This window comes from Neolamprologus multifasciatus, chromosome 19 (assembly GCF_963576455.1).
Source record: "Neolamprologus multifasciatus chromosome 19, fNeoMul1.2, whole genome shotgun sequence".
In the NCBI taxonomy this organism is placed as follows: Eukaryota; Metazoa; Chordata; class Actinopteri; order Cichliformes; family Cichlidae; genus Neolamprologus; species Neolamprologus multifasciatus.
Genome location: NC_140457.1, coordinates 10,801,970 through 10,818,962, shown reverse-complemented (window position 1 = coordinate 10,818,962; position 16,993 = coordinate 10,801,970). Strand labels below are relative to the sequence as shown.

The 16,993-nt window shown below is 39.1% G+C and overlaps 1 protein-coding gene across 4 annotated transcripts; it reads left to right on the top strand.

Moving 5' to 3' along the window:
- Nucleotides 1-1,021: 1,021 nt before the first annotated feature.
- LOC146496049 (serine/threonine-protein kinase PAK 2-like) lies at nucleotides 1,022-16,238 on the top strand. Of its 4 annotated transcripts, none has more exons than XM_085143924.1 (15): nucleotides 1,022-1,293; nucleotides 8,095-8,282; nucleotides 8,411-8,514; nucleotides 10,303-10,450; nucleotides 10,546-10,562; nucleotides 10,661-10,768; nucleotides 10,945-11,065; nucleotides 11,170-11,233; nucleotides 11,360-11,408; nucleotides 12,357-12,469; nucleotides 12,560-12,677; nucleotides 12,769-12,868; nucleotides 12,983-13,179; nucleotides 14,097-14,234; nucleotides 14,391-16,238. In XM_085143924.1, the coding sequence occupies exons 2-15, from the start codon at nucleotides 8,111-8,113 to the stop codon at nucleotides 14,475-14,477; spliced, it is 1,536 nt and encodes a 511-aa protein (XP_085000050.1). In that variant the 5' UTR covers nucleotides 1,022-1,293; nucleotides 8,095-8,110; the 3' UTR covers nucleotides 14,478-16,238. The 4 variants fall into 4 exon arrangements, with proteins under 4 accessions (XP_085000050.1, XP_085000047.1, XP_085000048.1 ...); XM_085143921.1 differs by having other exon boundaries at nucleotides 8,408-8,514; XM_085143922.1 differs by lacking the exon at nucleotides 1,022-1,293 and adding an exon at nucleotides 3,007-4,562 and having other exon boundaries at nucleotides 8,408-8,514.
- The last annotated feature ends 755 nt before the right edge of the window (nucleotides 16,239-16,993 follow it).

Sequence of the window (16,993 nt, the reverse complement as noted above, 5' to 3'; positions counted from 1 at the left end):
TTTCAAAATAAATTATTATTTCGTTTAAAAAGATCGCCCATTAAATAGACATTTTTATATGAGCGCATTCACGTTTAGTCATCAAATGAGTTGTAAAATAAAAAGAGATTAGACAGCGATTAGACAGCGATAACCTTATTCAAGACGCCTCTCATCCTGTATCAACATCCTGCTTTACCACCACCAAAACCATACACCCAAATAATACACATCACTTGACAGGTTGCGCCATGCTTTGGGGCCTACATATTTTCTTTCCCCTCTACTTCTACAGAGGAAATCAGAAACGAAACCAGCAAAATACAGTGGAGGATCTGTGTGTTGGTCCCCAGTGGTACTGGAGATCTTGTCAAAATTGATAGAATTATGCTACACTAAAAAGTGCAAACAGATTTTGAGCCACCAAATAATTATAATAATACCATCTAGAAAGCATGGGCTGGCCTCCCCAGAGCCTGGACCAGAACATTATTGAAGAAGTGTGGGATCATCTACCACTATCCAAAGAGGAGCCCTGAATGTCCTTCAAGAAACATGGAGAACGATACCTGATGGCATTTTTTAAAGAAATTAAAAGAACCCATTTCACTTTTTTCTTGCAATATAAAGAAATGGGGGATAGATCAAAACCTGAATCTTTGATCTAGACAGTACTTTACTTTACACATCTGTTTACTGTTAATGTGACAGCTCAATATCTCATCATAATTTTAGTCCAGTATATTTTATTAACCATAGAAAATACAACAAATGGCAGTATATTTTGGGTTCATTTTTTTCAAAAACCACAAAAAAAATTCTAATTATTGTTTTTGATCATTGTGCCAAGTTTTTAGAATTATGAATTAGTTAATCAATACTTTTAAAAAAGGAAGATAATACGTTTATATCATCAGAACAGCCCTTTTTGGTATTATTCTGAAAATTAAAGATTTGTTGTTTCCGGTGTTGTTGCCACGGATGTTGCGCAGAAGCTGCGTTTACGCGCCTTTGAGTTTTGCCCTAAAAGCACTACGGAAGCCGCGTGGTTCCGATTGCTCGGTTTGTTTCGCTTCCTCTCCGTCAGGTTCCTCCCCGGCCCGAGCACGGAGTCAAGTTGAAAACACTCGGGGAGAGAAAAGAAGGCAAACTGTAGTGTGATAAAAGACGGCTTCGTTTTTCGCACCCGCGAGGACTGTCGTGAAATCTCAGCGTCAAATCTGGGCTTTAAACGGACTGAAAACAAACAGACACGGGGCGGAGTTTCGGTAGTTTGGCCGGAGTGTGGTTGAGTTTTGCGGTTGAGAGCAACCGGTAAGTTAAGACTTCTTCATTCACTAGTCAGTGCAACACTTGTCTTAAACATTTTTGCTTCGGTTAGATCTTTTTCTGGCACAGGAAGCACCCAAACCGGATAGCATCTCCTTCCATAATTACTGAGAAGGCACTAGATCATACTGATCACTAGATGAGATTGAAAAAAAAACTATAATAAAGTACAGGAGGCAAAATACCCGTGTGGATTGGGTTTGTGGCGGGCTTCGCCACATTGTCATATTGTCAAAGCAATATAATAATTAACCCAAGTGATGTCAGTCTACAGGGACTGTGTTCACACAAACCGCTGGAATGTATTCTACAAATATGAGTCTATAAATAAGCAAAACCTGCTTTAGTAATGACGGTACCGAGAGTGAGGTGTTGAAGTTGCACTCTTGAATGTGGTTTACATCTGTAGGACCACATTTTTAACTTAAGTAAGATGGACTTTAAGTGAATACAGCCTGTACTTGCAGAGAAATCACACACTTAAGTCAAATTTAAACCTAATTAGTGCATTTTTGTGACATTTAAACGCATTTTTGTTGTTGTTTCTAATTAAAATTGATAAAGAACAATCACGAATTTAGTAGTTTTCTAACAAACTTGTAGACATTGCACTGTAAACCAGCACTTGATCGATTCTGACTGTATGAAAATGAATCAGATAATTATAAATAGTCAGTTCTAGACATTTTTTTAAAACAAGAGCTAAACATGACTTTTTCTAAAAGGTGTTTGCCAAAACAACTTTCATCCTGGAAAATCGGAGCAATGTGGGCGTCACGTGACTCTGGCTTGCCAAAAAGTGCTATACATCTGTAAATCTGTGCCTGTCATTTCTCCATCCACACTGTTACTTTTGTAGTCGAGCAGGAAGCTAAAACATTGCGACTTTGATTTGTGAGTTTAGTTCTGTACCTGATACAAAGCCTAAAGCCCTCAAATTGCTTGCAGGTTGATTATTTTGAGCCATTAAACTGTTGACACAGGGGGAGGTAGCTGTTTGGAAAAACAGGATAAGGTGTTCATTGTGGGTGTGCAGCTGGGCAGAGTGTATATGCTTCATTTACTGTCAGACTTACGGTCAGGGAAGGAACGTAAATGGGAAGAGGAAGAACGTAAATACAGTGTGTGTGTTTCTGTGTCTCTGTCTGTGTGGTGCACATAAATGTGTGATTTCTCATCTAACTGTATGTTTCTGCATATTCATGTCACTGAATGAAAGGAAGGTGGAAGAAAGCTGTGTGTGTGTGCATGGTTTCATCACTCCTTCCATCACTCATTATCACTCCTTCCAGGAAGTACTCCACAGAATTTCCTTTTATAGAAGCTGAATACAAAAGACTTGTTGTCCACTTCCTGTAAACATCTTGCCGGCCGCGTTCTCCGCTCTCTGGTTGGCTGGAGTGATCCTGTGACCCTTTGTGGCTCAGGGAGTTCCAGGATGAGGAAGTAGGCTTCCCTTGATCACAGCCAACCACAGAGAATAGAAAGTACCCTGATGTAGTGAGAGAGTGGGGAATGAGGAATAGAAATGGTATAGGCACAGGCATGTTGCTGGCTTGGCGGGACAGAAGATTTTAAAGGCCACATATTTCAGTAGAGCTGAAATAACTGCTCAATTAAAAACTTAGGTGATTGGGTGAAAGAAAACTTGACTAGTTTTAATAATTTTGTATTTTTTTAAAGCATAAAAGCAAAACAATTGGGTCTAACTTCTTAAATGTGAAAGTTTTCTCTTTGTTTCAGTTTCACATCATTGCAAGCTCAATACCATTAGATCCTGGGCTGTTGTCTAAAATTATTATTTCTACAGCACTCAATGCCGCCATGTAAAAAACACACAAGTGCACCGTGTGTTTCAGTAGTTTGCAGAATGCAAATGCTAATAGCAGCTACCTGAAGCTATGCTGAAAGGCTTAAAGCTAAATGCAAACACAGTTTATGCTAGGAGTGAGACTCACCACAATGTCACTGCATGTTGCCCACAATAGTGTTGGTATTGTAATACAGCTATTCTGTGATTGTAACTTCAATGTTCACTTTGAAAGTGTTGATAGAAATGTATAGAAAAGGTCACGGGTTGCACTTTATAGAGCTAGAGAAAGCATATGGTAAGGTGCCAAGAGAGGAACTGTATTACTATATCAGGAAGTGGCAGAGAAGTTTGCGAGGGTGGTGCAGGACATGTAGGAGAACAGCGAGACAGTGGTGAGGAGTGACAGATGGGTTTAAGGTCGAGGTGGGATCTGCACTGAGCCCTTTCTTGTTTGCGGTGGTGATGGACACGTTGACAGTTGCTAATTTTCCTGGGAGGGACCGGTATGGACAGGATTAGAAATGAGTACATCAGAGGTATAGCTCAGGTTTAATGGTGTGAAGATTAAGTTAAAGAGGGAAGGGTGAGAGGGTTTATACATGTGCACAGGTAGGCGATATACTGGATAAAGGAATGCTGAAAATGGAGCTGCTAGGCAGGAAGAAAAGATGTCAAATTATTAGTACACTGCTTTGTTTTCCGCTGATATCTTTCCCCCTAGAACTTCTTTTCACTTTTTCACTTTCTTTTTCATTTGAGAAGTTCCACCACGAATGAGCAGTAACTCTAGTACGTCAGGTTGTTGGGTTTATAGTGGCTGTCCTTCCTAACCATTGTGTTTTATTATTGTACCGCAAGAGGAAGCAGTATGATACTGACATATTGATATTTTACCCCCACCCTATTATGTTTTACCCCAAAGCTAAGTGAAACACGATCAAATGCTCCATTGAAGCGTCTATTGGCAGAAGGAGGGTGTGTTTTAGGGCAGGGAATGTGTGTGTGTGAGGTATGCACAAGGCTTGTGTGTTTGTGATGAACAGGGGAACACACCCAGCTCCTGCTGCAGCCCTGCAGGCTATGGAATTCCTACAGAGAGACAACGTGTCTCAGCCTGAACAGCTTGCTCCCAAAATTCATCCCAACACACACACTCTCACACACATTTTCTGTGGAATTGGATATCAACGCTGGATGGAGTCTAGTTTTTTCCCGCTTGGGCAAGAATACACTTGTCCACTTCAGGATAACTGAGGAATGAGGCAGCCTGCTAAGACCTGCCCTGTGAGGGTGAAAAGATAGAGAGAGGGGTATAAGGAAAAAGGCGAGAGCTAAGTAGATAAATGAGCACCAGAGAAAGAGGTGCACAGATCCACTAGGAGTACAGCAGTTTTTATTGTTTACCTGGTCTTCTCTGAGGGGCAGAGGAAGCACAAAACAGGTTAGTGCTCACAGCTTAAAGAGATTTCAGGGCTCCAAGAGCATAAAGGGGGTGCCTCATTTTGAGTGGGTGGACTTTTGTGGACTTTGTTGCTGATGTTACTCTTGCCACAATAGAAAGCTTGACTTAAAGTGTGAAAACCAACTAGAGTTAACACACAGCCATCCAGTGAGTCAGTCTGAAGAGGAGAAAGCCTCTCACCTACAGTATAATGATTCAGACATTATGCAGAAAGGGAAGTATTTAGCCTTGACAGTTAAATGTTAGCCTGTATTCATGTTGGGGCCTGAGGGCTTGGCTATTACATAGAACTAATTTGCTTGTGTGGATTTTTTTTGATACCCACAAAGGCTCCGATTAATGTATCATGGAAATGGATCAGTGTTGAAATCCAGTGATTTAGTTTCTGTGTTTTGATTTTATTTTACAACCGAGTCAAGTCTGCAGAGCTTCTACGGCAAGGGGGAGGGTTTCTGTGTAAAGAAGAGGTCATAGGTATACCTAGCTGAGCCACGTTTGTTATATTGTTTCAGTACGAGCTGTGTCATCTGCGGTCAGACGCAGGAAGTGAGGAAACCTCTGTTTGCTTCCTATTTCCTGTCTGTGATGTCATCAAGAATGCAAGCAGCAGCTCAGAGCCGATCGAACTTCTTGCTTTGCAAGAGCCTAAAAGGTGCTTTTGAGGTTCAGGGTTTCTGTGTTTGCGCGTGTCTGTCTGCAATCTCAGTTTTCACCATATTAGGATAAACCCAAGTATGTGTACCTATGGGGAAGTAAGAAGTGGTAGTATTTAAATTGGGACCAAAATAATTGACTATTTTGAGCATACGTACCTTAGAAGAAATATCTTAATATATAAGAAGATTTTATGTTGTTAATACAATTCAGAGATGACTAAGAAACTTTTTACTCTTGCAGCCAGCGTTTGAAATGACCTTTTGTGATTCTCCAAGTAAACATTTTTCTCGCCGGCCACTACTGTGCCTTGGATTGGCTAGTTTTTTGCCACTTCTTTATGGTTATGGTTAGATGGTTAGGAGTGCCTCCTCATGATATGCATGTGTCTGTGCATGTGTGGGTGAGTGAAAAGACTATTTAGGTACACGCATGAATGCACCAATGTGTCAGATGTACTTGGGGGGTGGACAGAAAATACAGCTGCAATTAGCACTTGCCACATGTTAAATACGGACACTGGTTGTTGCTTTATATAGTTTGGGACTTTATTCATGCAACAGATTAAGAGATGCTTAATGATTAATGATCATGCTGTACATGCCAATAAAGAAGCAAAACAAAGTTTCTTACATCAATTTCTAGTCCTTGTTTGTTTGTTATTGCACACTATTTCTAAAGAGATCTAATAAAGTATCTAATAACAGTGCATTTCAGATGTGGTGTAAGAAAAGTTTATTTTTTTTCTGAGGTTCCCTGAAAACTGAAACATGGATGTATAAACAAGTACTAGGGCTGTGCGATATGACCAAATTCTGTGCATCTCAGGCAACTCAACTTGTGTGAAGTGTTTTCAGCTGGGCGTCCTGTACCTGGAGTCGAGTGTTTTGACCAATGCATGAAACTGCTGCGAGGAAAAGCCTGTTCTAACATTTGAGTCTAAGGTTTATTTTGAGCACCTGATGGCTTTTTTGTTTATCATCTGTAAACTCTCTCCATAGTCTTTCACGTAATTCCTGCGTTACAGTTTTCTGGTTTGTGTCAGACTTTTCATAACCAAACCATGTCAATGCTACAGAGGTAGCCCCTCGTTTAGGAATAAGGGCCTCGATTTGTTTTCACTGTTCCTTCTGTTTGGAACTACTTGGTTCTGCCTCCTCTTCAATGGTTAAGCTGGTATTCTCTGTACCCCGATGAAAAAATATTGCCATAAACAGTGTATTTTGCAACACAACAAAACAAACGATAATGTATAATTTGAAATGACAGATGTTTCCATATCGTCATCCGATATATTTTGTCATATCGCACAGCCCTAACAAGTACCTCTGCTTACTCTCATTTTCTATAATACTAATATTCTTGAATTCTTCAACAACATAACTTTCTGAGTGCATGACTCACAGTTAAAAATAATGCTAATCTATATTATATACAACCTTGGTCATCTTCTGTCTGAAGCAACAAACGTTATTCTGATTGGCTGCTTCTTGCAAATAGAAGGTTTCTGTGCTGACAACTCGTGTGTCTGAGATGACCATATAAGGACATGTGCTCTCATTGACATCAGGCAGATCTAAGAGTACAGAAACTGTCTGAAACGGTGTGCTTAGAACAGTCTGAATCCTTAACTTTTGCCTCACTGGAGGTACTTGAACATTTGAGACTTTGGCAGTCGTTAATTTGACCATCCAACATGTAAAAGAAACATGTTTGTGTTTTATGATGGAAAATATATGGTATAGCCTCTTCTGAATGTGATCCAAACTGTCTTTTATCTGTGCATGGACTCCTCAAATTTCTCTCCATTACTGGATGAATGCAACCTGCAGCTGTTCAGTGGGCATGCCATATCTCAGGCGTGTTCAGTAGGAGGTATATCAGGACTAAATGCTAGCCAGGAAGTGTCTGGATGTGCTTGTCATCCAGAATGAATGGCAGAAGTATAGGTTAGAAGACCTCGTCCCAGTAGCTTTGTCCAGCAACGGTCTGATCGTGTTGTCGGCATGCTTGCATCCAACATGCCCGATGTTAATGTGAGTCAGTCACAGTGGCACTGAAGACAACATAAAGTGCTAAACTGACCCAGTTCTGAATTGCACAAGTGAGTTCATTTGTGTTTGGTAAAAAGTAAAAACCCAATTGACTGAAACAACAAACTAACAGAATATGTTTGGGTTCTCTATGAGATTATAATGACATACCAAAACAAAGGTTGAAAACACATTTCATGACATAAAATGTATTTATTTATTTTGACTAGTATATAACTAAATAAGGAAAGGAATAACAAACTTCTAAACTTCAGTCTGAACACTGTTTTTAGGGATCCATACTACCCTGATCAGGCCCTTTTTTTTTTTTTTTTTAGGGCTGGTCTTTTCCCCTGTAATACACTTGTCATACCATTTGGCGTCACACTCATTTGCACACTCTTATTCTCTTTCTGTCTGCTTTCCTTCCTCATTCATTTGTAACCAACTCAGCACGTCACTTTGCCATTCAGCGTTGCTTCCTGTTCACATTTGGCTGGTTCCCTTCGCTCCAACAGTCAGAGCCGATTCTCACATTGTAGCATGGATGGATTAGTTATGTCTGTGTGAGTTTTTTTTTCTAAATGTATCTAAATGTATTGTTTGGCTACTTCTTTTTCTGTGTGTGGCGTATGCTAAGCTTTATTCGAAGCAGCAACCATTTCTCTCTAACAGCTTGGCCTAACGTGCAATAAGTATTGCGACATGTGAAAAAACAGGAAGAAGAGGACCGCAGTTTTAGTGTACACTGCACTTTTTGAATGTTTGTGAAATTTGTGGATTTTTCTGGATGTCGGTTAAATTTGTGGACCCTGATTCTGCAGGTCGAGGTGAGTGTAGATGTGTGACAGTGGAGCGTGTGAGGATAAGCCCCCCGCCCCCCCTGTCAGGATGAGCAGCCAAGGAGGAGTCAAAGACGCCCAATCGACCAATCACAACTCTCGGCCACTTCCGTCTGCACCAGAGGAGAAGAAGCCTAGAAACAAGATCATCTCCATCTTTGGAGAGAAAGGTGAGACGTGGAGCACACGCACATAAGTAAACCCAGACATTTAATATACTGCACAGTACCACAATAAAAGACCACACGAGTGGCCATGGAAGAATGTCACTTTGACCTCTGACCTTTGTCTGCAGCAGGCAAGAAAAAGGACCGGGATAAGGACAGACCTGAAATCTCCTCCCCATCAGACTTTGAACACACCATCCATGTGGGTTTTGATGCTGTTACTGGAGAATTCACGGTAAGTACCTTAAACAATGACCAGTGTTCACTTGCAAAATGAGATTTTAATTCATGCACTGATCTCACTGATACCTTGGCTTAAGGTATCAGCAGAGTACATTTTTTTCATCCATCAGTCTGTCGTTGGCACTTAGCAGTCAGTCACAGGGCTAACAAAGCGAGACAGACAACCATGCACACTTATATTCATTATGGTCACTAATATACTAATGCCCAATTTAGAGTCACCAATTAACCTAACCTAAACATGTTTTTGGACTGTGGTAGGATGCCCGAGTACCTGAGAAGAACCCACAGAACCTAGATTTGAACTCAAAGGGCCACTCACAGTTGTTATGGACTGTGGCGTGTAGTTACATTTCATGGGAAATGCACACCAGGTTATGGTGCAGGTTACAGCATATGGTTTTAAAAGGATTTCCTTCGCTATAGCATAGCTTGATTAACGCAGAAGCATAAAATCCAGTGTAGTGTGAAATCCACTGTAGAATTTCTGAGGGAGTCACAGTATCTTAGACATGGTGTTTCATTTGTTGACCAGTTTCACCAGCACTGAAAAAAGCCCTTAATTAGACAGCTGAGATCTCTGCATGCTGTCATCTTTTTACATTCCTCAGTGCCACATCATATATTTATTTGGTCTAATTGTTTATCAGTTTATATCAGATTTTCCATCGAGAGGCATTTTGACGTGAGCAGGTTGAACAGGCAAATTTTAATAGTAAATAATTTCTAAACATAGTTGGTTTATTAATATGTGCTTATGTGGATTTAGAGTCAGTAGTATGAGCAGAAACTAAATTACCTGATTAATTTTGTTAAGGTAAACATTTTAGGCATTAATCATATTATAGCATATTAATTACAGGTTCAGTATCTAATAATTGGAGTGATTTCTGGTTTATACTATAATTGGCAAGCAGTTAAAAGTTACTGTCGCTGTGTAAAAGATGAAATTATCGCATTACATCTTTTACTTGCAGTCCATTGCAGGTTAGGTATGTCAGCAATCTAACTTCAGATTTGTCAGTTAGTTCAGTGTGGTATGCAAAAGTTATCACTGTTAATCTCTGTAAGATCTGGTTTATTTGGATTAGCTTTGTTTACCATGTAAATCTCCACTTAGGAAATACTTGCTGTAAATAAGATAACTTGTGAGATTGTCAGCTGCAGTGCTTGCTGGGTCAAGATGAGATCGCTGCAGCTGTCTGAGATTAAAAAGAAGAAGAAGAATTTGTAGCATGCATTTGTGACTGTAAGACCCCTGCACATGGAGCTTCACTCAGAAATGTTCTAGATGTTTTTTGGTGGTTGGTGCACTCATGTGTAACTAGAGCTGGAGCCGAGCTTCCAGAGAAGTTGATCCAGTGATTCCACTGTGACGAGCCATGGAAAGTCCCAGGAATTTCCTGTTGTGCTGCTGTAAGATTTGTTGGTCAGGCGTGCAATATTTCATGCCCTCCTCTGTGTGGAGTCAGCATAAGTATTACATTCTTTAACCCTTAAAAACTGGAAGTCAGAAGACGGGTGACTTATTTATTTATTTTGTTCTTGTTTTATTCAAAAAGAGATTATTGACATAAGCTAAAGGAAGTAAGAGTGAGAGAAAGGAACTACTGGCTAAAAAAGAATGGATGTCCAGCTGCTTGAAATACTCTTCACTGGCCGTTCAAGACTGTGGCCTGTGTTTTATCTGTGTTCCTGTTAATGAATTTCTTACATTTGAATAGATTGGTGTATGTGTTTTTTGTTTTTTAAATTTGTATCTGTGGGTCTTTTTGTGCAGGGCATGCCAGAGCAGTGGGCCCGTCTCCTTCAAACTTCCAACATCAGTAAATCAGAACAGAAACAAAATCCTCAGGCCGTCCTTGATGTTCTCAAGTTCTTCGACTCCACCAGTGGAAAACAGAAATACCTCAGTTTTTCTGGCGCGGGTTAGTTTTCTTTTTCTCAGCACATAAATAAAAGCATGGTTTGGTGCAGGCTCACTTTTCTGTTCTTAAACTTTGAATTATTTTGTGTCTTTCAGACAAAGGATCACAGTCGGTGAGTAGCCTCATTCACTTTTTCCTACTTTTATTCACTGCCTTTATTTGCATCAGCAAATTCAGACTAAAGTGCTATTTATGCGTTTATTGTTGCAGCCAGGCAAGCAGGGTACTGCGACCTCCTCATCAGGCAAGGATGACGACGACGATGAAGATGATTCGCCGCCACCAATCGTGGCACCACGGCCAGAACACACGAAATCAGTGAGTTTGATGTTTTGTTTTCACAACTAAAATTAGACGGCAAATTAAAATAAATATATTGTAAGAATTTAATAGTCAAAATTGCTAGCAGGTTCAGTCGAAGTTTAGTATTTATTCAGGACTCATGGGTTTTTTTTTTGTTTGTTTTATTTATTTATTTTTTTTGTGTGTTTCAGATGTACACGAAGACAGTTGAACCAATCCCAGCTCCAGATGGAAATGCCACCTCTAAGGCAGCTGACAAGCAGAACAATACTCCAAGAAAGATGACTGATGATGAAATCATGGAAAAACTAAGTATGCAAAGCACCCACACACTGAAAATCATGAATCACAGCCCAACAGTATTTTTGGCTCTGGTGAAGCACTGTTCACTTTATTTCTTTTTTCCTGATTCTCAGGAACGATTGTGAGCATTGGAGATCCTAAGAAGAAATACACTCGCTATGACAAGATCGGTCAGGGGTGAGTTTTAATTCTGGCCACTGTGTATACTGAAAAATGTGAGAACGTGTAGCAAGTTGCTGGTTCAAAATGACATGTTTAGTAGAATAAATTCTGTACAGTAATTGTAGAAATTTTCACTTCTAGAGCGTCTGGCACAGTTTACACAGCCATCGATGTTGCCACAGGGCAAGAGGTAAGTGTTGGAGCCACTACCAAAATTTTTACCTCACCTTTACCTCAGTTTTCAGAATGAAGTTGGATTGGGATTTATTTATTTAATTATTTATTTACAAGTTATTAATATATTATGAAACACATTCTGGTGGGTTTTTTTAGTTCATAAAGTTACTTGAGGTGAGAGAAACACAATCGCAGCACATACTCTCTTTAGTTTCAGTGGTTTTAATATGTTAGAAGCACTAAACTATGTTGCAATGTTGCTCTTTTGTTTCCGTCACCCTGTAGGTTTTTTTTCCCAAGAAGATATTAGGAGATCACAGTGGGGAAAAAAATGTTTTTTTTCACAGCACACACTTTGATATGCCTTATCACGAAAACCACACATGGTACTTCACTGACTGTATTAAACTTAGTTTGTTTAATTTCGATATGGAATTTCATGATTCTGGCATTCTGCTGAATTAGCTTATAGAGATTTCTGATGTAAAAAGTTACAAATAACATTTGCAACTTGTGAATCTTGTGATTAATCAATCAATCTCAGACTACAGCTGGAAACCAGAAAGCTTATCATACTTTTAATCTTGTCCTTGTCTACAGCGGTTTATGCTGCCGAGTCTTGGGCGTGCTGGCTGTCGCACTCATTGCTAGCTGAGAGATTTGATAAAAATGAGCCATCGCTAATGAAATTTGTTTAATCTGTGTTTTAATAGTACAAGTACACTACTGGGTCTGTACCAAGACTTCAAACCCCAGCATTTAGTCCTTATCAGAAGAATATACATTTTTCATATTGCACTTATGGCTGACAAAGCAGTTTATTTTTTCTTTTGTCTTTACAATTTTACATCTCCTAGATTTGACTGTCCAAATTCAGGAAAAAATTAGTTGCACCTTGTGATTGCTCAGATAAGTTTTGTGTGTGTTTTGAAGCAAATTTACAATATCTTGTCTTCTGCAGGTTGCCATCAAACAAATCAACTTGCAGAAGCAGCCAAAGAAGGAGCTAATTATCAATGAGATCCTGGTCATGAAGGAGCTGAAGAACCCCAACATTGTCAACTTCGTAGACAGGTAACATGCTGCACAGACATACAACACACCTCACAACACCAGCTGTGAGTGGACTGCTCTGTAAATACGACCGTCTGTGCGTGTTTATAGTTTCCTTGTTGGAGACGAGCTTTTCGTGGTAATGGAATACTTGGCCGGCGGGTCACTAACTGATGTTGTGACAGAGACCTGTATGGATGAAGCTCAGATCGCTGCTGTCTGCAGAGAGGTAGGATCTTTCTCAGACAGCCAAGCTAATGAAAACAGTTTGTCTATTGCAATTTTGGTGGATTATAATCTTCCTACCTACATGCTTTCAGGTCCTTCAGGCCCTGGAGTTTCTCCATGCAAACCAGGTCATCCACAGGGACATCAAGAGTGACAACGTTCTCCTTGGGATGGACGGATCAGTCAAACTCAGTGAGTGAGAACGCACGCAGATGTGTACACATCCACTGATTGATAATATACTTCAAACAGAACAACACACTGCTTTTTCTTCTAATCTCAATTTATTTTTCTCTCTCTTTGCAGCTGACTTCGGTTTCTGTGCTCAGATTACCCCAGAGCAGAGCAAGCGCAGCACCATGGTGGGTACACCCTACTGGATGGCTCCAGAGGTAGTAACCCGGAAAGCCTATGGACCCAAAGTGGATATTTGGTCTCTGGGGATTATGGCCATAGAGATGGTGGAGGGAGAGCCTCCATACCTAAATGAAAATCCTCTCAGGGTGAGTGTGTGTTGGGAGCAATTTTTTTATTTTTGTTAAAATTTTATCTTGAAAATCATAAAAAAGGAAATGTGAGTCTATTTTTTTCAGAATGAAATAATGCAGAAAAAGGAGAAAATGCTGACATTTAAGATGTTGGAAATAGAACATGTGTCACAGCTCTGTGGATGGAAATGTGCACGAAAATGTGCACATTCTGCTGGTCAGTACGTCAACCGTGTTGATCCAGGCTAAAATACCTCAGCAACTACCGAATGGAAAACCATTACATTATAACCTCGTGGCTGAGACGCTGAACCCTGATGACATTTGCGATCCTCTATTTTTGGATAGATGTTCACTTTTTCACTTCACTTAAACCTAAAGATATGACAGCATCTACTAGATGGACAGAAACATTTTTTTAAAACAATTCCTTAATGAAGAATTCTGACTTTTCCTATAGCACCACCTTGAGGTTGATGATTCTCTTTGTTTGCACAGTAATTTATGGGAAAATCTTTCCTAAAGTGAGATGATGAACATGGGGAACATTACACCTTCTTATCACTAAGCATGTGTCAGTGTAAGCATGTTATTGTTGCAGTTTTGGTCAAATATGAAAGGCTTACAGAGCTCATAGCAGGGCTGTAATGACTGGAATCTGGCTTCTATCCAATCCAGCTCTGTGCAGTTATGGCAGTTTTTACTGATTTTCCACAAAAGATTACACACAGTAAGCAAAGATAAGAAATAACTGGACTGATAGCATTATTGCTTTAAAAAAACCTCAATAATATTGTGAAATTTATCACAATAAAATCTGGTGTTTTGACTGTCCCAATCCAATTTATAAGAAATTACATTTGTGTTTAAAGACTAGTGCTTAAATAATATTTTGCCCTACTTTACTTACTTTGCCACTATCCTGGTTTTAGGCATTGTATTTAATCGCCACCAATGGGACACCTGAGCTACAGAACCCAGAGAAGCTGTCTCCTGTGTTCAGATCTTTCCTTAACCTTTGTCTGGAGATGGACGTGGAGAAACGAGGGTCAGGCAGACAGCTGCTGCAGGTAGAAAAGACCTAATCATCCGACCCAAATTCAAGATGTGTTTAAATGTTGAATCTAGATTTTTTTTTCTTATGCATCTCAGTGAATTTTGTACACTGTTATCTAAGTTCACCCCCTAACTTATAAAATTTCACATATCCACTTCTTTCCATTCAGCATCCATTCCTGAAGGTGGCGAAGCCTCTATCCAGCCTCACCCCGCTCATCCTGGCAGCAAAGGAAGCCATCAGGAGCAATCGCTAAATCCTGGCCTGCAAAGACTCCAAGCCAGCATCTCCTGCTGGTCCACATATGACGACTATCTGCAGTGTGTTAGTGTTAATGATTTTTTCCAAAAGGGCATAAAATGCTGCTCCACTCTTCCTGGTGTTTCCACACAGATATTTATCTTACCTTTGTGCCTTGTTCTAAAGCTGCATATAGCCTTAATATGTTATCCATTTGTTTTGTCTTTGTATGTATGTGATGTTGAAACTGGTTATCTGTGCATAACCAATGCATTATCATTGTTAATTTAGACACCGAGGGCCATATTCGTAAAGAATCTTGGTTTACGACTTCTACTAAAAAGCCCAGAACAGAACAGAGGTGAACCTTACGCTGAATTAATAAAATTGCTATCTTTACGTTGATCTTTTTATTTGTTAACACTGTGTCAGTAAAGTGACATATCCTAATTAAAATGGAAAAATAAATGCCAGGAGCTTCAAGTTTAAATTCTTTTCTTCTCTTTAGATCACAGTGTTATGACAGGAGCACAACATGGTCTTGTTTATCATTCTACCATGTGACCATGCAGCTGGTTTCTGTGGTTATTTCTGCTGTGGTTACACATGTGCGTTGTGACTAACTGGATCCAAAATTTTTAAATGTGACATTAAAAAATCATGGTGTGCTAAAACTGTGGCCGAGGATGGGACAATGCAGGCTTTATGGAGTGAAAAACAAGGCCAGTGTACTGTATCTGAATGAAAATCTTCCCATTCCAGTAAAGTCGGATCTTTGTTATATATTTTTGTTTGCAGTCTGCTTTTTTAATTATCTTAAATTGGAAGATGAATAATGTCCACACTTCATGTTTCGGCCCTCTGTTGGTAGTTTGGGGTATTGCAGGCACCAAAAAACCAAATTACGCATACAGCTTTGCCATGAAAACATCTCTGCAGGATCTCCTGCAGATTATGGATCTGAACACTGTTTACTGCCTGACCAATACTTTTTAGCTCATCAGTTCAGCCACAGTTTTTCTCAGAAAGCTTTGTCGTCATTTTTTCTTTGTTTCTCTTTGTCTTTTCTAATGGATGCCTTATTATTGGTAGTAGTGCAACAGAAATGCTGTATGCAGTTGTTTGACAGCGTTAAACTGGAGGATTTTTTTGATTTTTACATTTTGTATATTTGTGTAGTGTCTTGTATTGTGAACAGCTTTTAGTATGTACATTGTTTTATATTTGTAACTAACATAACAGAAGAGTATTTCAGGGGGATTTTTTCCGGATTTTTTTTCTTGTTTATCAACTCATCATTGGTTTCCTGAACTGTGCAATTATGAACTCAGAAATTGGTAACACTATATAATACGGCCCACGATTTAAAGGTGGCATTCACCTGTAATTAAAAGGAATTTTAGTGTTTTTTTATTTGAAATTACAATATAATTCTATTTACCTAAAAATACTTATAGTTGGATCCAGATAGCTTGGTAGGCTGGAATATGGGGGCAATCAGTCAGAATTTTACAAGAAACAAAGAAATTATTAAATAATTACATTTAGGCAGTGCAATTTGACAAACAGTGATTCCCCATCGTACTTTTTATGGTGGGGCCGTATTATAAAGTGGATTAATCTTGCCTTTTTGCATCCTTATTTAATATTCATTATGTTGATGTTGCATGATGGATGTTCTATTACCCTTTTATTTTACCAAAATACATGTGATGAGAACTGTTCTCCCTTACCAACTTGCAAGAAAAAATAAATACCATCAATAATTGCAGGCTTATGTAAGCTCGATGATGAAGTCTTTTTTTTCTCACAAAAACTGTTCAAACGTAATTTTAAGAAGTAGTGTATAGGAAAGGCATGTCTCCTTTCCTGTAAAATGACTGGATGTTAAACAAGGTTAAGCCACTTCAAAATTTAGCTCACACGCCCAAAACTAAAGTGTGCTTGCAGTGTCAGATGGGGAAATATTGTTTTTCTGCAACGATTACAAAAAAAGGTTACGCAGTACTTAGCGTGTAATTTGAGTCTCCTTCCCTTTGAAATTTAAGGAGCACTTCAAATTATGTATGCACTACTTCTTCATTCATTCATTACAAAATAGTTAAATTTACTTACAGTATAATGATTTCTTTGTTTCTGACCAATAATGTCGTCTTGAAAATCTCCTGTAAAAACCTGATTTGTTACCCGCTTATTCTAGTGTAGTTAACTTAGTATGTGTAGGTAAATATAATTGCTATATAAGTATTCATTTAGAAAATATAATTTCTTGTAGTATTAGAAATTATGGCCGTATTATAAAATATTACCTCAAAATCATATAATGTATTGATAACCCTGAGATACTCAGACCTGTGTTAGGCATCATTTAGAAATAAAATGGGGGGGAAAGTGTTTGTTTTAGCGTGATTGGAATAACGGCTGCGATTGGCTTCTACTGCCTCATTTTTCATAGTTCAAGTTTAGACAACGACTGGAAACAATGAAACGTTGCTTGTAACATATCCTTGATGCGGTAAAAAAGTGCGTAAT